Source organism: Gorilla gorilla, chromosome 16 (assembly GCF_029281585.2).
Source record: "Gorilla gorilla gorilla isolate KB3781 chromosome 16, NHGRI_mGorGor1-v2.1_pri, whole genome shotgun sequence".
NCBI lineage: Eukaryota > Metazoa > Chordata > Mammalia > Primates > Hominidae > Gorilla > Gorilla gorilla.
The window spans coordinates 77,497,482-77,519,827 of NC_073240.2; the positions used below are offsets into that span (position 1 = coordinate 77,497,482).

At 39.4% G+C, this 22,346-nt stretch overlaps 1 protein-coding gene across 13 annotated transcripts in view; it reads right to left on the minus strand.

Moving 5' to 3' along the window:
- Window positions 1–22,346, minus strand: part of SCAPER (S-phase cyclin A associated protein in the ER) — a 556,007-nt gene that overhangs the window by 268,158 nt on the left and 265,503 nt on the right. For all 13 annotated transcript variants that reach the window (XM_063699056.1, XM_063699058.1, XM_063699055.1 and 10 more), the window contains one exon: window positions 4,257–4,322. In XM_063699056.1, coding sequence (XP_063555126.1) covers window positions 4,257–4,322 — 66 coding nt within the window. The remainder of the gene's footprint in view (window positions 1–4,256; window positions 4,323–22,346) is intronic.

Consider the following 22,346-nt stretch of genomic DNA (forward strand, 5'->3'; position numbering starts at 1 on the left):
TCTCACCTAACATAACTGGCTAGGTGATAACTGGTCCTGGATGGCCTTAATCCCTTGCCTAGGGTTTTCAGAAGGGACAGCCAGGACAACTGAGCCTGTCCCTTCATGTGATTTCTCACTCACAAGGAGGCTGACCCAGGCTTCCTTACATGGCAGTTACTGAAGAATAAGAAAGTGCAGGCGAGAACAGAAACCATAGACCCGTGAGGCTAAGGCTTGGAAGTCACATATCACTTCTACAGCTTTCAATGGGCCAAAACAAGTCACAGCTCCAGAAGTTCAAGAGGAAGGGAAACAGAGTCCACTTCTTGATAGGAGAAACAGCAAAGTTACATTGCAAAGGGGCATGTATTCAGAAATGGCTCAACTTCTTCTGGCCATCTTTTGCAAATACTATATATCACAGTCATATATTAAATTTCCTCACGTATTTAGACGTATTTCTAGACTGTTTTAAAAAATCTCTTCCAGCCAGGCATGATGGCTCACACCTATAATCCCAGCACTTCGGGAGGCCAAGGCGGGTGGATCACTTGAGGTCAGGAGATCAAGACCAGTCTGGCCAACACCGGTGAAACCCCGTCTCTACTAAAAATATAAAAATTAGCCGGGTGTGGTAGCAGGTGCCTGTGATCCCAGCTACTAGAGAGGCTGAGGCATGAGAACCACTTGAACCCAGGAGGAAGAGGTTGCAGTGAGTCGAGATCTCGCCACTACATTCCAGCCCGGGTGATAGAGTGAGACTCTGTCTCAAAAAACAAAAACAAAAACAAAAGAACACTCTTCCAACAATTTGTATTTTTATTCACATGTGAGTGCAGCTTTAAAATTTTATTAAATATCCATTAGCTGAGTCCTATCTCATATTCTTTCTTTCAAAAATTTTTCCTAGAAATTCTCAGACATTTCTATATTCTCTTTAGAATGATTGTAGATCTATGAAAAAAAGGTTGCTATTTTACAGGAATTACATTACATTTGTAGGAATATTTACAGCAAACTTACTGTCCTGTGTCTTTTATCCAAGAGTATGATTTGTCTTTCCATTTATAAAAGTCTTTTATCTCTCTTGTTAGCTTTTTTTCACAAGTAGAACATTATTGTTTATTATTTTCTCTTCTGTGACACGATTGTTCATTACAATCCAAATTAACAGAATTACTAAATATTAAAATATCACAAAATTGATTTAAAATTGTATCAACTTATTACTTGAGAGTTTTAAAAGTAAATATGTATTTCAAAAATTATATAATGAGCACATGAAGCCTGTTTTAAGCAATGTTTACAAAAATGAGAAAGAAAGTGATATACAAATGACAAATTCTCCTTAAATGGCCTTTATTATTATTTTGAGATGGAGCCTTGCTCTATTGCCCGGGCTGCAGTATAGTGGCACGATCTCAGCTCACTGCAACCTCCACCTCCCGGGTTCGAGAGATTCTCCTGCCTCAGCCTCCTGAGTAGCTGGGATTACAGGTGCACACCACTATGCCCAGCTAGTTTTTGTATTTTTAGTAAAGATGGGGTTTTGCCATGATGGTCAGGCTGGTCTTGAACTCCTGACCTCAAGTGATCCACCTGCCTCACATTCCCAAAGTGCTGGGATTATGGATACTACCGCACCCAGCCGTGTTTCTATTACTATAAACTAGTTTGCATTTTCTACTACTTGATATAAATGGAATCACAGACTATGTACTTTTTATGCTCTGGCTTCTTTCACTCAGATAATTATTTCAATATTTATCCTTTTTGTTGTGTGTTTATTCTTTATTACCAAGTAATACCCCATTGTATGAACCTATACATTCATCTTTTGATAAATATTTGAGTTATTTCCAGTTTGGAGCTATTATTACAATTAAAGTGGCTACAATATATACAAGTCTTTATGTGGGCACATGCTTTCATTTCATTTGGGTATATTCCTAAGAGTGGAATGGCAGGGAGTATGTTTAGCTTTTTAAGAGAATGCCAAACTATTTTTCCACGGTAGTTGTATCATTTTATATTCCCATCTTTTAGAGAGAGCTAATTTGTTTTATGCATTCTCTGCAATTATTTTTTCTTTCTTTTTTTTATTATTATTATACTTTAAGTTTTAGGGTACATGTGCACAATGTGCAGGTTAGTTACATATGTATACATGTGCCATGCTGGTGTGCTGCACCCATTAACTCGTCATTTAGCATTAGGTATATCTCCTAATGCTATCCTGTTAGCTTTTTAAGATTTTCTTTTAATAGATCCTTCACATTTCCTCTTAAGTTTACTCTTAAAGGTCGGGCACGGTGGCTCATGCCTGTAATCCTAGCACTTTGGGAGGCTAAGGTGAGCAGACTGCCTGAGCGCAGGAGTTCGAGACCAGCCTGGGCAACAAGGTAAAATTCTGTCTCTACTAAAATACAAAAAATTAGCTGGGCATGGTGGCACTTTTCTGTAGTCCCAGCTAGGTGGGAGGCTGAGGCACAAGAATTGCCTGAACCTGGGAGGCAGAGGTTGCAGCGAGCCTAGATCATGCCACTGCCTTCCAGACTGGGCGACAGAGCAAGACTCTGTCTTCAAAATATATATATATATATATAAGTTTTCTCTTAAATATTTTACTTCTTTTTATTGCTATTGTAAATATATTTATATTTTCTAAGTGGTTATTGCAAAGAAAAGCTATCAATTTTTGTACGCTAGATATGCTGTTGTGTAGCTTCAGGCAAGTTACCCTCTCTAGAGCTTAGTTTCCCTAATTAACCTCATAGAATTATTGTCAGGAATGAGTTAGCACACATAGAGTCTAGCATAAGGTAATGGCTCAGTAAATGTTACCTATTATTGTTATTATATTAATTTGGTAATCCACCATCCTACTGAATTGATTTCTCTTGTTGCTTCTACTAGTTCTGCACTCCATTCTCCTGATATACAGTATTTGTGATATACAGTATCTTCCTAGTCTTGATAATTTTCTTACTTCTTTAATGTTTTATATGTATTTATCTTTTTATTACAATGCCTAATACTTTCAGAACAATAATAAATAAAAGTAGTAAGCTGACTGGTATCTTTTGACAGGCAAGAATATTTCTACTGTAAATGCAAATAATGGCTACATTAACATTCTATAGCATATGTACACCAACAAGTGGTTATGGATATTCCTCAACTTGGGGTACTTAAATTGTTTCTTGACTTTTTCACTGTTAAAAGTACCAGTAAAAGAGTCATCTATGCAAAATTAATGCAGGAACAGAAAACCAAGCACCACATGTTCTCACTTATAAGGGGGAGTTGAACAAGGAGAACACATAAACTTAGGGAGGGGAACAACACACGCTGGGGCCTGTCGAGGGGAGACAAGAGGAGGGAGAGCATCAAGACAAATAGCTAATGCATGCTGGGCTTAATACCTAGGTGATGGGTTGACAGGTACAGCAAACCACCATGACACATGTTTACCTATGTAACAAACCTGCACATCCTGCACATGTAGTGCAGAACTTAAAAAAAATTTTTTTAAAAGAGTCATCTATGTATATAAATATCTGAGCACATTTTGCGCTTTTCCACTGAGCAGGCTTAGGTCTGAAAAGGACTTCCTAAACCGCTAATGCACACTGCTTTTCAACAAGACCATACTAGTCTGTACTCCCTTCAATAGTGTTTCTAAGTACTTTTCTCACTGCAGCTCTACTGACAGTAGTTTTAAGAGAAACAAAATGATGATGCCTTTGTTTACCTAGCTATTATTTAATTACATTTACACCTCAATGGTGAAGTCTAAATTCTCATCTAAAATCTCATGAGAATTAGCATTAGAGAATTCTAATTCTCTTCACGGACTGTCCCGAGGAACAATCCTTAAAGAGATCTCCTCAGAGCAAGCACCAGCACAGACTTGCTTTGCCAGAACCTGATCTGTTAGAACAGGGATTCTCAACCTTGGTACTATTAACATTTTGGATGAGATAGTTCTCTCTGTGAGGGTTGTCTTATACATTGAATAATATATAGCAGAAGCCTTGGCCTCCACCCACTTGATGCTAGCAGCCCCAAGTTGTGCTCACAAGAACTGTGCCCAGACATGGCCAAACATCCTCAGCAAACTCTCCTCTAGTTGGATACTACTGTGTTAAGAGAATGCTGTTCTAGAAATTAGAATCAAAGAACCTTATTACAGACATAACATGATGGTTGAGATACACTTTTGTTACAGGCATAGACTGAAGAAAAGGAGAACTAAAATGTGGAATACTCACTTTGCTTTGTAAGGTGAATCAGAGCCAGAATTTTTGGTTTCCATTAAACTCTCATATTCCTTAGCCCTGAAGAGAAAAAAAGTTTTAACACAGTTATTTCACTGCTAATTTTTATAATAAACCAAAATGTTGGCTGTATTTTTCCCCTATTAAATGTAACACTTAGCCTATTAAATCTGGTGATTGAAGTGGCTGACTACCTATGTACCTCAAGAGTTATACAATGAAAAGATAAATACAGGTAAAGAATAATACAAAAAAAAGTCATTTAATTTTAGAAATAACTAAAAAGACAGTGGAAATAACGTGACCAGACTCTCAAAGATGTGTTTTTTGTTTTTTATACTGACTAAATACCAAAGGTTCAGAAAAATTTGAGATACTTCTCTGCCCCTTTCTAACTAGGCTCCGGCTTGCCTAAACTAGTAGGTGACAGTCATCAAGCTAGTCACTGATCTAAGACAGTTCTCACTATAGCAATCCATTGTTGACTTAATTTGTACATTTCTCTTTTTGGAGAAAAAAAAGAGGAAAATGCCAATTTAAATGTTAACTGCTCATCCAAAGGATCCTGTTGTCAAAGAATTCATCCAGTGATCTACGAAAAAATTACCCACAATGTAAAACAATCTAGAGAACAATGACAGGTGAAAAAAAAATACTCCTACCTAAAAAAGTGAGAAAAATGCAAATTACAATAGCCCTAATGAGGAAAAAAGCAAACTAGACAGATGATGCTTTGGAATAAAGAAATATCTAAATTGGAATAAAATATAAAAGTACATATTTTTTCAACCTAAGTATGCTCATTGCCATCAGCCTAAATATTAAGATTTTTATAAAGATTTTTACAAATTTAAACATTTTGCATGTCAAAATGGAGAAATAACTACTTGGTAGTTACAAGTAATTGTGACCTCATCTGAAAGGTGGGAAAAGTAACAATTATGCATGGTGGAGTATGTTCCAAGCATTGTGCTGGCTGCTGTACATTCAATAATATCACAAGTATCTAAAAATTCAATATGGTATTATCCCTATGATATAATTTAGATATTTGTCCCCTCCACATCTCATGTGGAAATGCGATCCCCAATGTTTGAAGTGGGGCCCTATGAAAGGTGGCTGGATCACAGGGGTGGATCTCTCATTAATAGCTAGGTGCCCTCCTTATAGGAATGAATAATAATCAGTTCATGTGACATCCAGTTGTTTAAGAGTGTGGCACCTCACCCTGTGAGCATTTTTTATGTCTCTTGGCTGACTGTATGTCTTCTTTTGAGAAGTGTCTGTTCATGTCCTTTGCCCACCTTTTAACGGCTTTATTTGGTTTTTGCTTATTCAATTGTCTAAGTTCCTTATAGATTCTGGATATTAAACCTTTGGATGCATAGTTTGTGAAATACTTTCTCCCATTCTGTAGGTTATCTGTTCACTCCATTGATAGTTTCTTTTGCTGAGCAGAAGCTCTTTAATTAGGTCCCACTTGTCAGTTTTTGTGTTTATTACAATTGCTTTTGAGGACTTAGTCATAAATTCACTGCCAAGGCCATTGTCTAGAATGGTATTCCCTAGGCTTTCTTCTAGGAATTTTATAGTTTAGAGGTCTTACCTTTAAATCTTTCATTCATCTTGAGTTAACTTTTGTATATGATGAAATGTAGGGGTCTAATTTATTTCTTCTGCATATGGCTAGCCAGTTATCTCAGCACCATTTATTAAATGGGGAGTCCTTTCTTCATTGCTTATTTTTGTCAGCTTTACCAAGGATCAGATGGCTATAGGTGTGCTGCATTATTTCTGGGTTCTCTGTTCTGTTCCATTGGTCTTACGTGTCTGCTTTTGTACCAGTACCATGCTCTCTTGGTTACTGTAGACTTATAGTATAGTTTGAAATTGGGTAATGTGATGCCTCCCATTTTGCTCTTTTTGCTTAGGATTGCTTTGGCTCTTCAGGCTCTTTTATGGCTCCATATGCATTTCAGAATAGCTTTTCATAATTTTGTAAAAAATGACATTGATAAACAAAGACCATATGATCATCTCAATAGATGCAGAAGAAGTTTTCAATAAAATCCAACATCCTTCATGATAAAAAACCCTCAACAGACTAGAATTGAAGGAACATACCTCAAAATAATAAAAGCCATCTATGGCAACCCCACAGCCAATACCATAGTGGATGGGCCAAAGCTGGAAGCATTTCCCTGAAGAACAGGAACAACACAAGGATGTCCACTCTCACCACTCCTATTCAACATATTTTAAGTCCTAGCCAGAGCAATCAGCAAGAGAATAAAAGGCATTCAAACAGGAAAATAAGTCAAATTATCTCTCTTCACTGACAATATGATTCTATACCTAGAAAACTCTAAAGACTCTGCCAAAACGCTCCTAGAACCGATAGACGACTTCAGTAAAGTTTCAGGATACAAAATCAATGTACAAAATCAGTAGCATTTCTATACACCAATAACATTGAAGGTGAGAGCCAAATCAAGAATATAATCCCATTTACAATGGCCACACACACACAAAAATAAGATACTTAGGAATACATTTAAACCAAGGAAGTGAAAGATCTCTACAAGGAGGACTACAAAACATTACTGAAATAAATCATATATGATACAAATAAATGAAACAACATTCCATAGGGGCTCATGGATTGGAAGAATCAATATCATTAAAATGGCTGCCCAAAGTAACCTGCAGATTCAATGCTATTCCTATTAAGTTACCTTTCATTTTTTCTTCACCTTCTGGGACACTGCAAATTTGAGTATTTTGTCACCTTATGATGTTGCATATGTCACATATGCTGTTTTTCAGTTGTAAACAGCATCAGTGGTGTCTGTGATTTCCTCAGTGATTTACAGTAGGGTTGTCAGTGAAGGTTCTGGTGAAGTTTTGCTGGGGATGGGGACACCTCAAGCCCCAGTAGTGTCAGCAGTGGGCCAAATGTACTTGTTTTTAGGCTCCACAGTGACAAACACTGATACCGGCGTTAGCAGGTCCAGGTGAGCTGATTCTTGGGCCTACAGGCAGCTTGCTCTGGTGACAGGGGTTGCAACAATGGGCTAGTGAGGAAGGTGGGTTCTGGGGCCATGGTATGGGCAATGGCAGTAGCATTGGCAGGAATAACCTCTGGATCCCAAGTAGTTCACTCTCATGTTGTTGGTGGTAGCCTTCATGGGCTGGCAGTCTAATCCCCAGGCTTGCAGGTGGATGAACCCCCACGGTGATGGCAATGACAGGTTGGGTGGGCTTTCCCTTAAGCCCCCAGAAAGAGTACTCGGGTACCAACAGTGGTGGACTGGGCTGGGCAGTCCCCAGGCCCCTGGGCAACATGCTTGGTTACTGGGGGTGTGGAGATGAGCTGGGTGGATCTGTCGTCAGGCACTCTGGTGGTATGTGTAGGTGCTAGCTTTGGTAGGCCAGCATGGGGTAATACTCAGGCCTAAGGCAGAATGCTTGGGTGGGCATGGCAGTCGACGCACTGGAGCCCCACTACTAGGGAGAATGAGATTGCTCTCAGCAGCACCCATATGCAGAGGCAGCTGGGAAGCATGCACATTGCTTGTGCTTTGGCCCCAGGTTCAGCGGCCCACAGTGGTGGCTGCTGTTGGCAGGGAAGTTCATTCTTGGACATATGAAGATGTTACAGTGGCCTCACCGCTAGGGGCAGTAGGGTCTTTGACAATGGCTCTCACTTCATCCCTGGAGGCAGTAGCCAACTCTGGTGCTGGATGAGGGTGGGGAATGTCAACAGGGTTTGAGTTATGGAAATGCAGAAGCTGTTGGATCCCTGGGCAGAATGTAGCTCTGGTAGGAGGCAGACTCTGATTGTGGCACCTTTCTGTAGCTGCTCAGGGCTCAGGAGTATGTGAGGCCCAAGCATGGACTCCCTCTCTGGAACAATACCTTTATATGGTCTCCAAGTAGCTTCTTGTTAGTTGCAGGGGCTTTCCCATGGCTGGACGCAGGAGTCCACGGTGGGAATGTGGACTGCTGGGGATCACGCACTTCTTCTTTCCCCACACTGGGGAGCCTCTCCAGGCTCCCAGCTGATCGCAGAAGAACAGGCTACCTCACTTTCCTCTCCTATCTTGCTTTAGGTCAGGGTGTCCAATCTTTTGGCTTCCCTGGCCACAAGGAAGAAGAAGAACTGTCTTGGGCCACACACAGAATACACTAACAGTAACGATAGCTGATGAGCTTTAAAAAAAAATCACAAAAAAAATCTCATAATGCTTTAAGAAAGTTTGAGAATTTGTGTTGGGCCGCATTCAAAGCCATCCTGGGCCACATGCGGCCTGCAGGATGTGCACTGGACAAGCTTGCTTTAGGTGTCTCCTGTCACTTCTCGGTTGAATGCCAATATTCTTAGATGATCTGTTCAAAGCGTGATTATCTACTCACTATTTTGGTTCTTTGTTGTGGAGGAGGCACACACTAGATGCCTCTAGTCAACCATCCGGAAGCACCTCCCATTTGATTCACTTTTAGCATTCAATTAAATATTTATTTCCAGTTTGACTCTGTATAAACTATAGTATGGGAGGCGGATATACATAATGAGAATATTCAAGAAACTTAGTCTGCAGAAGGAAGAAGATGACATAACAGCATAAAAAGATACATAATTCCAGCCACGTTCGGTGGCTCACGCCTGTAATCCTAGCACTTTGAGAGGCTGAGGCGGGTGGATCACTTGAGGTCAGGAGTTCAAGACCAGCCTGGCCAACATGGCAAATCCCTGTCTCTACTAAAAATACAAAAATTAGCTGGGTGTGGTGGCGCATGCCTGTAATCCCAGCTAATTAGGTGGCTGAAGCATGAGAATCACTTGAACCTGGGAGGCGGAGGTTGCAATGAGCCAAGATTACACCACTGCACTCCAGCCTGGATGACAGAGAGAGATTCTGTCTCAAACAAACAAACAAACAAAAAATATAATTCCATGGGGCAGAGTAAGTGACAGGTAAGTAATGTGATATGTTCATTTCCAGCTGTTTCCTGAAGGAAATGGAATGTGTACTCTCTTAAAAGTCAGGTGGTCTCCGAATACAAAGGAAATGGCATTATTACCAGAGAAAATTGAGTAAGCAATGCTGAACGTAAGGAAAAATACAAGTTATGCTTAGAACATTGTGGAGACCCATTTGGTCAGAGCAAAAGATTAAAATGTGAGAATAGCAAGAGATAAGGTTGAGAGAATCCTTTCAAATATGCTGTCACAATTATAATCTGATGATTCGGTTTTCAGATGCTTGTCTACTTTGGTAAGATTAAAAATTTCATTGGTGTAGTGTTGTACACTGCATTTGTTCATTATTAATCTCAATATCATCTTGGTTATACTCCCTCTCAGTCATAATGTGGGATATATGTATGCTCCATTTTATTTTTTATTAGCTGTTTTGCTAACAAAACAAATCTTGTTTTATTAAAAAAAGAGGCTATTTTACAAATCTTCTCAGAAATTAAACCTCTATTTTTTATCTTTATAAAAAATAGTATATTATAAGTGTCACCTGTGTATTTGTTAAATAAAACTAAGTAAATCCATGAATCTTTTTTTCCATGGGGGTGATAACAATATCGTTCTAGCTCCTTGAGTTATTTAGATCATTTCTATATCAATTGATAACAAAATCATTTAAAGCAAAAATTTCATTCTGAGCAAAGCTTTGGTAACATCCTGTAAGTTTCATACTGTCGTAAATTTCAAACAATCTGTAGTTTTCACTTTGATTTACTCCTAACAATTCATATTGAAAATGTTTTCTTTTGTCACCCTTGCTTCCAAAAAATTAATTTTTTTCTATGATTTGAAAAAAATTTGGTCAGTTTTATGGAGGTATAATTTCCATACAATAAAAAATTTTTAATTTGTGTATAATCCAATGAGTTTTCACTATTGTGTACCCCAGTATAATCAAAATCAAATCATGATATGAAAGATTTCCACTACACCACAAAGTTCTCTTTTGTCTCTTTCTAGTCAATGTCTTCCCCTGCCTCTTGCTCCTAGAAATCAGCCAGCTGTTTTCTACCAGTAAGGCTTTCTAGAAAATACAATTACTACAGTCTACACTATTGTCTCTAAATTAATTCATTTAGCATCAAGCTCTTGAGATTCATTTAAACTGTTGAATGTATCACTAGTTCATTACTCATTATTGCTTAATAATGTTCCACTGTTCAGACACCCGAAAATTTGTTTATCCACTCACAAGTTAGGCATTTCACTTTTTTCCAGATTAGGATTACTATGAATAAAGCTAATATGAAAATTTGCAGACAAGTCCTTGGGTGAAAAATGTTTTCATTTATCACAGATAAATTACCTAGGAGTGGGTCATTTAATAAGCATGTACTTAACTTTAAATGACCAAAGTATTTTCTGAACTTTAAATGAGTGAAGTATTTTCTGAAGTAATCATTCCAATTTTCACTTCTACCAGTAAAGTATGAAAGTTACAGTTGCTTTAGTCCTGGCCAATACTTGGTTTGGCCAATCTTCTTAACTTTAGAAATTCCTGTGGGTGTATAGTGGTATCTCACTGTGGTCTAATTTGCAATTTCCTAATAATGATTTAAACAACCTACTATGTGGGTATTTGCTGTTTGTACATCTTCTCTAGTTAAGTGTATTCAATTTTTTTGCTGTGTTAAAATCATTGTTTATTTTCAGAGGTGGTGGTGATTGATCTTTTGTAATAAATTTCTAGTTTTATTGATTTATGCAAAACGAATATATAATTTCCATTTCAGAATTAGAGGAATTAGAATTCTTGGTCTTTCGTGTTTTGTTGCATGTTTATGTTTTATAAACGTTCCATGGAAATGTATCTTTTAAAACATGTATGGTCTACTGGCAGACATCAAAGCTTGGCAATAAACACCTGGATATATTTCTGGACTCTCAATTCTAATGGATTAGAATGTAATAGAATATAGATTAATAACATAATTTATATGTCTATCCTTATGTTAACAGTTAATTACTATAGGTTTGTAGTAAGTTTTGAAATTGAGAAATTCAGTCCTCTTTCTTCTTCTTTTTCAAGATTGTTTTGGCTACCAGGAGGTCTCTTGTAATTCTATATAATTTTTTTTTAAATTTTAAGCTCTGGGGTACATGTGCAGGATGTGGAAATTTGTTACAGAGGTAAATGTGCACCATGATGGTTTGGTGCACCTATCAATCCATCACCTAGGTATTAAGCCCAGCATGCATTAGCTATTTTTCCTAATGCTCTCCCACCCCGAACCACACCCCCTGACAGGCCCCATTGTGTGTTGTTCCCCTCCCTGTGTCCATGTGTTCTCATTGTTCAGCTCCCACTTGTAACAGAGAGCATGTGGTATTTGGTTTTCTGTTCCTGTGTTAGTTTGCTGAGGATAATAGCTTCCAGGTCCATTCATGTCCCTACAAAGAACATGATCTCATTCCTTTTTATGGCTGCATAGTATTCCATGGTGTATATGTCCCACATTTTCTTTATCCAATTTATCGCTGATGGGCATTTGGGTTGATTCCATGTCTTTTTTATTGCGAATAGTGCTGTAATGAACATACGCACACATGTACCTTTGTAACAATGATTTTTATTCCTTTGGGTATATACCTAGTAATGAGATTGCTGGGTAAAATGGTATTTCTGGTTCTAGATCTTTAAGGAATCACCACAGTCTTTCACAATGGTTGAACTAATTTACTTTCCCACCAACAGTGTAAAAGCACTCCTATTTCTCCACAACCTCACTAGCCTCTGTTGTTTCTTGACTTTTTAATAATTGCCATTCTGACCGGCATGAGATGGTATCTCATTGTGGTTTTGATTTACATTTCTCTAATGATCAGTGATGTTGAGCTTTTCTTCATATGTTTGTTGGCCGCATGAATGTCTTCTTTTGAGAAGTGTCTGTTCATGTCCTTGGCCCACTTTTTAATGGGGTTTTCTTTCTTGTAAGTTTAAGTTCCTTGTAGATTCTGGATATTAGGCCTTTATTAGATGCATAGATTGCAAAAATTTTCTCCCATTCTGTAGGTTGCCTGTTTGCTCTGATAGTTTCTTTTGCTGTGCAGAGGCTCTTTCGTTTAATTAGATCTCATTTGTCAACTTTTTCTTCTGTTGCAATTGCTTTTGGCAATTTCGTCATGAAATCTTTGCCCGTGCCTATGTCCCTAATGGTACTACTGAGGTTGTCTTCCACAGTTTTTATAGTTTTGGGTTTTACATTTAAGTCTTTAATCCATCTTGATTTAACTTTTGTATATGGTATAAGGAAAAGGTCCAGTTTCAATCTTCTGCATATGGCTAGCCAGTTATTCCATCACTATTCATTGAATAGGGAATCCTTTCCCCATTGCTTTTGTCAGGCTTGTCAAAGATCAGATAGTTGTAGGTGTGTGGCCTTATTTCTGGGCTCTGTATTCTGTTCCATTGGTCTAGGTGCCTGTTTATGTACCAGTACCACGCTATTTTGGTTACTGTAGCCCTATAATATAGTTTGAAGTTGGGTAGTGCGATGTCTCCAGCTTTGTTCTTTTAGCTTATGATTGTCTTGGCTATACAAGCTCTTTTTTGGATCCATATGAATTTTAAAATAGTTTATTCTAATTCTGTGAAGAATGTCAATGATAGTTTAATGGGAATAGCTTTGAAACTATAAATTATTTTGGGCACTATGGCCATTTGAACAATACTGGTTCTTCCTATCTGTGAGCATTCAATGTTTTTCCATTTGTTTGTGTCTGCTCTGATTTCTTTGGGCAGTGGTTTGTAGTTCTCCTTGAAGAGGTCCTTCACTTCCCTTGTTAGCTGTATTCCTAGTATTTTATTCTCTTTGGAGAACTTGTGAATTGCAGTTCATCCATGATTTGGCTCTCTGCCTAATGTTGGTGTATAGGAACGCTTGTAACTTTTGCACATTGATTTTGTATCCTGAGACTTTGCTTATCAGCTTAAGAAGCTTTTGGGCTGAGACAATGGGGTTTTCTAGATATAGGATCATGTCATCTGTTAACAAAGACACTTTGACTTCCTCTCTTCCTATTTGAATACACTTTATTTTTTTCTCTTGCCTGATGGCCCTGGCCAGAACTTCTAAAACTATGTTGAATAGGAGTGGTGAGAGAAGCCATCCTTGTCTTGGGCCAGTTTTTGAGGGGAATGCTTCCAGCTTTTGCCCATTCAGTATGATATTGGCTGTGGGTTTGTCATAAATGGCTCTTATTATTATTGAAGTATGTTCCTTCAATACCGAGTTTATTGAGAGTTTTTGACATGAAGGGATGTTGAACTTTATCAATGGCCTTTTCTGTGTCTATTGAGATAATCATGTGGTTTTTGTCTTTAGATCTGTTTATGTGATGAATTATGTTTACTGATTTGCATATGTTGAAGCAGCCTTGCATCCCAGGGATGAAGCCAGCTTGATTGTGGTGGATAAGCTTTTTCATGTGCTGCTGTATTCAGTTTGCCAGTATTTATTGAGAATCATTGCATTGATGTTCATCAGGGATATTAGCTGAAGTTTTCTTTTTTTGTTGTATCTGCGCCAGGTTTTGGTATCAGGATGGTATCAGGATGGTGCTGGCCTCATAGAATGAGTTAGGGAGGAGTCCCTCCCTTTCAATTTTTTGGAATAGCTTCAATAGGAATAGAACCAGCTCTTCTTTGAACTTCTGGTAGAATTCAGCTATAAATCCATCTGGTCTTGGGCTTTTCTTTTGGTTGGTAGGCTATTTATCACCTGCCTCAATTTCAGAACTTGTTATTCGTCTATTCAGGGATTCAACTTCTTCCTGGTTCAGTCTTGGGAGGGTGTTTATGTCCAGGAATTTATCCATTTCTTCTAGATGTTCTAGTTTACTTGCATAGAGGTATTTATAGTATTCTCTGATGGTGGGGTCTATACAGTATATAGTACTATGGAAACACAGTATTCTCTATTTCTGTGGGGTCATTGGTGATATCCCATTTATCATTTTTTATTGTGTCTACTTGATTCTTCTCTATTTTCTTCTTTATTAGTCTAGCTAGCTGTCTATCTACTTTATCCATTTTTTCAAAAAACCAGCCCCTGGATTCACTGATTTTTTGAAGGATTTTTCACATCTCTATCTCCTTCAGTTCTGCTCTGAGCTTGGTTATTTCTTTTCTTCTCCTAGCTTTGGGGTTTGTTTGCTCTTGGTTCTCTAGTTCCTTTAGTTGCAATGTTAAGGTGCTGATTTGAAATCTTTCTAGGTTTTTGATGTGGGTATTTAGCGCTATAAATTTGCCTCTTAACATTGCTTTAGCTGTGTCCCAGAGATTCTGGCACGTTGTCTCTTTGTTCTCATTGGTTTCAAAGAATTTCTTAACTTCTGCCTTAATTTCATTATTTACCCAAGAGTCATTCAGGAGTAGGTTGTTCAATTTCCATGTAGTTGTGTGGTTTTGCATGGGTTTCTTAATCTTGAGTTCTAATTTGATTGCGCTGTGGTCTGAGAGACCGTTATTATTTCAGTTCTTTTGCATTTGCTGAGGAGTGATTTACTTCCAATTATGTGATCAATTTTAGAGTAAGTGCAATGAAGCACCAAGAAGAATGTATATTCTGTTGTTTTGGGGTAGAGAATTCTGTGGATATCTATCAGGTCCACTTGATCCAGAGCTGAGTTCAAGTCCTGAACATTTTTATTAATTTTCTGTCTTGATGATCTGTCTAATATTGACAGTGGAGCGTTAAAGTCTCCCACTGCTATTGTGTGGGAGTCTAAGTCTCTCTGTAGGTCTCTTAAGAACTTGTTTTATGAATGTGGGTACTCCTATACTGGCTGTATAGATATTTAGGACAGTTAGCTCTTCCTGTTGAATTGACTCATTTATCACTATGTAATGCCCTTGTCTTTTTTTTATTTTTGTTGGTTTAAAGCCTGTTTTGTCAGAAACTAAGATTGCAACCCCTGCTTTTTTGTTTTCCATTTGCTTGGTAAATTTTCCTCCATTCTTTTATTTTCGGTCTATGTGTGTCTTTGCATGTGAGATGGAGCTTTTGAATGCAGCACACTGATGGATCTTGACTCTTTATCCAGCTTGCCATTCTGTGTCTTTTAATTTGGGCATTTAGCCCATTTACACTTAAGGTTAATATTGTTATGTGTGGATGTGATCCTGTCATCACGATGCTTACTGGCTATTTTGCAGACTTCTTTATGTAGTTGCTTCATAATGTCACTGGTCTGTGTATGTCAGCGTGTTTTTGTAGTGGCTGGTAACGTTCTTTCCTTTTCATATTTAGGGCTACCTTCAGGAGCTCTTGCAAGGCAGGCCTGGTGGTGACAAATTCCCTCAGCATTTGCTCGTCTGAAAAAGATTTTACTTCTCCTTCACTAATGAAGTTTAGTTTGGCCGGATATGAAATTTTAGGTTGGATTTTCTTTAAGAATGATGAATACTGACCCCCAATCTCTTCTGGCTTGTAGGGTTTCTGCTGAGATGTCTGCTCTTAGTCTGATGGGCTTCCCTTTATAGGTGACTTGGCCTTTCTCTCTGGCTGCCCTTAACATATTTTCCTTTACTTTGACCTTGGAGAATGTGAAGATTATACGTCTTGGGGTTGATCTTCTTGTGAAGTATCTTACTGGGGTTCTTTGGTTGTCATGAATGTGAATATTGGCCTGTCTTGCTAGGTTGGAGAAGTTCTCCAGGATGATATCCTAAAGTGTGTTTTCCAACTTGGTTCCATTCTCCCCATCTCTTTCAGTTACCCCTATCAGTCACAGGTTTGGCCTTTTAACAGTCCCATAGTTCTCAGAGGTTTTGTTCGTTCCTTTTCTTTCTTTTTTCTCTAATCTTGTCTTCCTGCCTTATTTCAGGAAGACAGTCTTCAAGTTCTGATATCCTTTCTTCCCCTTGATCTATTTGGCAACTGATACTTGTGTTTGCATTGTGACGTTCTCGTGTTGTGTTTTTCAGCTCCATCAGGTCATTTACATTCCTCTCTAAACTGGTTATTCTGGGTAACAGCTCCGGTAATGGTTTTTTGTTTGTTTGTTTGAGACAGAGTCTCACTCTGTCGCCCAGGCTGGAGTGCAGTGGTGCAATCTCAGCTCACTGCAACCTCCACCTGCTGGGTTCAAACAACTCAGCCTCCTGAGCAGCTGGGACTACAGGTGCCTGCCATCAAGCCTGGCTTTCTTTTTTTTGTATTTTTAGTAGAGATGGGGTTTCACAGTGTCAGCCAGGATGGTCTCAATCTCCTGACTTTGTGATCCACCCACCTCGGTCTCCCAAAGTGCTGGGATTACAGGCATGAGCCACTACACCCAGCCAGCTCCTGTAATGTTTTATCATGATTCTTAGCTTCTTTGCAATGAGTCAGAACATACTCCTTTAGCTCAGCAAAGTTCATTACTACCCATCTCCTGAAGCCTACTTCTGTCAATTCATCCATCTCAGCTTCAGCCCAGTTCTGTGCCCTTGCTGGAGACGTGTTGTAATCATTTGGAGGAGAAGAGGCACTCTGGCTTTCTGAGTTTTCAGCTTTTTTGCACTGATTCTTTCTCATCTTCATGGATTTATTTCCTTTGATCTCTGAGGCTGCTGACTTTTTTTTTTGAGACAGAATCTTGCTCTGTCACCCAGGCTGGAGTGCAGTGGCACAATCTCAGCTCACTGCAGCCTCCGCCTCCCAGGTTCCAGCAATTCTCCTGCCTCAGCCTCCTGGTTAGCTGGGATTACAGGCATGCACCACCACACCCGGCTCAATTTTGTATTTTTAATAGAGACAGGGTTTCACCATATTGGCCAGGCTGGTCTCGAACTCCTGACCGCAGGTGATCCGCCTGCCTCGGCCTCCCAAAGTGCTGGCTGGGATTATAGGTGTGAGTCACCGTGCCCAGCCTGCTGCTGACCTTTAAATGGGGTTTTTTTGGGGTCTTTTTCATTGATGTTGTTGTTGCTCTTGCTTTCTATTTTTCTTTTCACAGTCAGGTCCCTCTTCTGTAGGGCTGCTGCCATTTGCTGGGGATCTACTCCAGACCCTATTTCCCTGGGTCCTTCCCACTCCTGGAATTATCACCAGTGGATGCTGCCGAACAACAAAGATGGCAGCCTGCTCCTTCCTCTGGGAGCTCTGACCCAGAGGGGCACCAACCTGATGCCAGCTGGAACACTTCTGTATGAGGTGTCTGGCGAACTCTATTGGGACATCTCACTCAGTCAGGAGGAACGGGATCAGGGTCTTGCTTAAATAAGCAGTCTGGCTGCCCCTTGGCAGAGCAGGTGTGCTACACTAGGGGGAATCCCCCTCATCCAGGCTGCCCTGACTCACCAGAGCCAGCAGGCAGAAAACATTAAGACTGCTGATGCACCATACCGCAGGCACCCCTCCTCCTAGGGGCTCCTCTCAGGGATATCAGAGTTCTGTCCATAAACACCTGGCTGGGGATGCTGCAATTCCCACAGGGAGGCCTTGCCTGGTGAGGAGGAGTGGATTGGGGTCCTGCTTAAAGAAGCAGTCTGGCCACAAACTATCCCAGCCACTGTGCTGCACTGTGGGGAATTGCTCCCTGTCCAAAATGCCCAGTCTTACTGGCACCTGCAGCAGGGGAAAACAGCTGACTGGAGCCACAGTGATGGTGGTCACCCCTCTCCGCCTGGAACTTAGTCTTTAGGGCAGTCTACAGCCTGCTGCGCTGGTGGGTATTCCAAGCCAGTGGTTTTAGCTTATAGGGAGTTGGGGCCCACTGAGGGAGGCCACTTTGGTCCCTGGCTTCAGCCCCCTTCCCATGGAGTGGATGGATCTCCTGCCTCACTTGAGTTCCCAGAGCCATAGTATGCAAAAACTCCCATGTCTCAGTGCCTACTCGAGCAGCCGCCCACCTGAGCAGCTGCCATGATTCTGCACAGCTCTGTGCTTGGCACCCAAGGCCCTGGTGGCATGGGCTCATGAGGGGACCTCCTTATCCACAGGTTATAAGGATCTGTGGGAAAAGCATGGTTTTCAGGGAGGAGTAGCATAGTCCCTCACTGCCTCCCTTGCCTGGGGGAGGGAGCTCCCTTTGCCCTATGCAGCTCCCAGGTAGACCCTCACTCCACCCTGCTTTTCCGCACTCTCCATGGGTCATGCCAACTGCCTAGTCAGTCCCAATGAGAGAGTCTTGGTACTTCAGTTGAAGATGCAGAATTCTTGCCATTTTCATCCTTCTTGGTGGGAGCTGCAGAGTGGAGCTGTTTCTATTCAGCCATCTTGGCTGCCCCCTTCTATATAAATTTTAGCATTAGCTTGTTCATTTCTACAAAAGAGGCTATTGGAATTTTGACAGGGATTACACTGAAGCTGTATACCAATTTTGGGAGTATCACCATCTCAAGAATATTAAGTCTTCTAAAGCATGAAACACAGAATGTCTTTCAATTTTTCAGGTCTTCTTTAAATTCTCTTAATAACGTTTGTAGTTTCCAACATACAAGTCTTACACCACTCTGGTTAAATGTATTATTAATTACTTTATTCTTTTAGATGCCATTGCCAAATGTAATTGCTTTTTTAATTTCATTTTTGGATTGCTCATTGTTTGTATATAGAAATATGACCTATTTTTGTATGTTGATCTTGTTTCTTGAAACTTTGCCAAATTCCTTTATTAGCACAGTAAAATTGGGTGTGGGTATTTGTGTGTGTGTGTGTGTGTGTGTATTATTTATGATACTGTAAGTACAGTAAGTCCTCAATGTAGTAGATAGGTTCTTGAAACTGCAATTTTAACAAGGTATAGCAAAACTAATTTTAACACAGGCTAATTAATATTAACAAGAATAAGGTTGCTATGGTATGTTTCTGGTCACAAAATCATCACCAAACTTCTAAATAAAGACTGAAACATTTCTAATATTAAACACTGAAATAAATCTGAGCTCTATATACATTTAAGAAAAATTAATGAAAACAAGGTAATTATTTACCCAATTATTCCAGTTCAGGGTCTCTGGAGCCTATCAAAGTCTATAGGCCAGAACCTATCCCAGCAGCTCAGGGTACAAGCCATAACCAATCCTAGACAGGACATCACTTCGTCATGGGGTGCACTCAAATACATATCTACATTCACTCATACTGGTACAATTTAGACATGCCAATTAACCTAATGTGCACATCTTTGAGATGTGGGAGGAAACCAGAGTACAGGGAAAAAACCCATGCAGACACAGGGAGAATGTGGAAATTCAACATAGACAGTGGCCCTGGCCAGGAATTGATTTTTTTTTCCTCATCAACGTTATAATGAAACAACATTATTTGAGGACGTGCTGTTTTAAGACGTCATCTTAAAACAGAAATAGTTTCATATCTTCCTTGCCAATTTGGATACTTTTTACTAGTTTTTCTTGCCTATGTGCCACTAGAAATTCTATTACAACAAGGCGAGAAGTGGCAAGAGTGGACTTCCATGTCTTCTTCCTGATCTTAGGGGGAAAGCTTTCATTCTTTTGCCATTGAGTATGGCTGTCAGCTGTGAGATTTTCCTAATTATCCTTTACCAGATTAAGAAAGTTGCCTTCTATTCCTAGTTTGTTGGGTGTGTTTATCACAAAAGGTCGGATTTTGTTAAATACTTTTTCTGCATGAACTGAGTTGATCATGGTTTATGTTCCCCTTCATTTTATTAATACGGTATATTATATTGTGTGACTTTTTTCTATGTCAACTACCCCTGAATTCTTGGAATAAATCCCATTTGGTGATGATATATAATCTTTAAATATGCTGCTGCATTCCTAAAATATTTTCTTGAGGAATACTGCATCTATATTCATAAGGGACATTGGTCTGAAGATTTTATTTCTTGTGTTGTCTTTATGTGGCATTAGTAGCAGTGTTATGCTGATTTCGTAAAATGAGTTAGGGCAGGTCTACTAGTGACAAGCAATTCAGTTACTGTTTATCAGGGAATGTATTAATTTCTCCTTCTTTTGTGAAGGAAAGCTTTGCCAAATATAGAATTCTTGGTTAAAAGGGTTGAAAAAAATTCTTTCAGCACACTGAGTGTGTCATCTCATTGCCAAGTGGCCTCCATCATTTCCAGTGAGAAATCAGCAGTTAACCATACTAAGGATCCCTTATATGTGAAGCTTTTCTTCTCTTTTGCTTTCACAAAGCCCTTATTCCCCAGAGATCTCTATTTCTGGCCTTTCTCTCTAAGCTTTTTGGTTAGTCTACTGTTGACCCCAACTGTTCTCCCTTTCCCTGGGAAATAGTGACTAAGTACATTTACCTTTAAATTAAAAAAAAAAAAAAAATCTCTCAGGTGGCCTCCTCAGCCCTAGGAGAATTCTGAGTTAGGTAAAAATAAAAACAAATCATCTGACCCAGTCCTTCAGGGAGCCATCAGACAGGGCAAAACAGACAATTACAATTCTTTGAGAATATGGTCTGTTATGTTGCCTCCAAAAGTAGATATCTGTACCAGGAATACAGGCTGTTGTCTTCAAGGCTGCTGTTGAGGTGGAGAGTAAGGTATGAGACTAAGATAAGTTAAAATGCCACAAAACTCTCCTACTGATATTCAGTTAATTTTACTTGATTAAGCATTTCCTTGATTTCAGTGGCCTTTTGATTACTTTCCAGAGTTCCAAAAAAATTGGTTCTCACAGTTTTTGCCAATTGATTAACTATATTGTGGAGGTACGAACTTTGGTGGTTCCCTACCATACCATTTTAACTGACATAATTTAGGATTTCTGTTTTTTTCCATGAGAAATCTTTATAATTATAAGGAAAGATAAGTTTAGCATTATTCCTGCCATTTTATTTAAAAAAAAACAGCTTTGAGATAGAATTCATACACTATATAATCCATCCATTTAAAATGTATAATATAATGTTTTTGAGTATATACATAAGGCTATGCAGCCACCACCACCACCACCACCACCACCACCTAACTTTAGAACATTTTTCTCCTCCTGAATAAAACCCTGTAGCCATTTACAGTCAATCCTGACTCCATTCCTTCTGATCCCATCTCTACACACCACTAATCTACTACCTCTATAAAATTTTTGTTTGAATATGTCTTCAATTCTTGAGGGTATATATCTAAGAGCAGAATTACTGGATCATATGGAAATCCTATGTTTAACTTTTTGAGGAACTGCCAAACTGTTTTCCCAAGCAGATGCACCACTTTACATTCCTACTATCAAAATATAAAGGTTCCAATTTCTCCACATTCTTGTTACTGTCTTTTAAAATATACTCATCCAGCTGGGTGCAGTGGCTCACCACCTGTTAACACTTTGGGCAGCCAAGAAGGGAGGATCAGGAGTTTGAGACCAGCCTGGGCAAAATAGTGAGACCCCCCCATCTCTACACACAAATTTTTTTTTTAAATTAGCCAGGTATGGTGGTGCGTGCCTGTAGTCCTAGCTTCTTGGGAGGCTGAGGCAGGAGGATTGCTTAAGCCAAGTTGTTCAAGATTACAGTGAACTTACGTGTGCATGTGTCTTTATAGCAGCATGATTTATAGTCCTTTGGGTATATATCCAGTAATGGGATTGCTGGGTCAAATGGTATTTCCAGTTCTAGATCCCTGAGGGATCGCCACACTGACTTCCACAATGGTTGAACTAGTTTACAGTCCTACCAACAGTGTAAAAGTGTTCCTATTTCTCCACATCCTCTCCAGCACCTGTTGTTTCCTGACTTTTTAATGACTGCCATTCTAACTGGTGTGAGATGGTATCTCACTGTGGTTTTGATTTGCATTTCTCTGATGGCCAGTGATGATGAGCATTTTTTCATGTGTTTTTTGGCTGCATAAATGTCTTCTTTTGAGAAGTGTCTGTTCATGTCCTTCGCCCACTTTTTGATGGGGTTGTTTGTTTTTTTCTTGTAAATTTGTTTGAGTTCATTGTAGATTCTGGATATTAGCCCTTTGTCAGATGAGTAGGTTGTGAAAATTTTCTCCCATTTTGTAGGTTGCCTGTTCACTCTGCAAAGACTTGGAACCAACCCAAATGTCCAACAATGATAGACTGGATTAAGAAAATGTGGCACATATACACCATGGAATACTATGCAGCCATA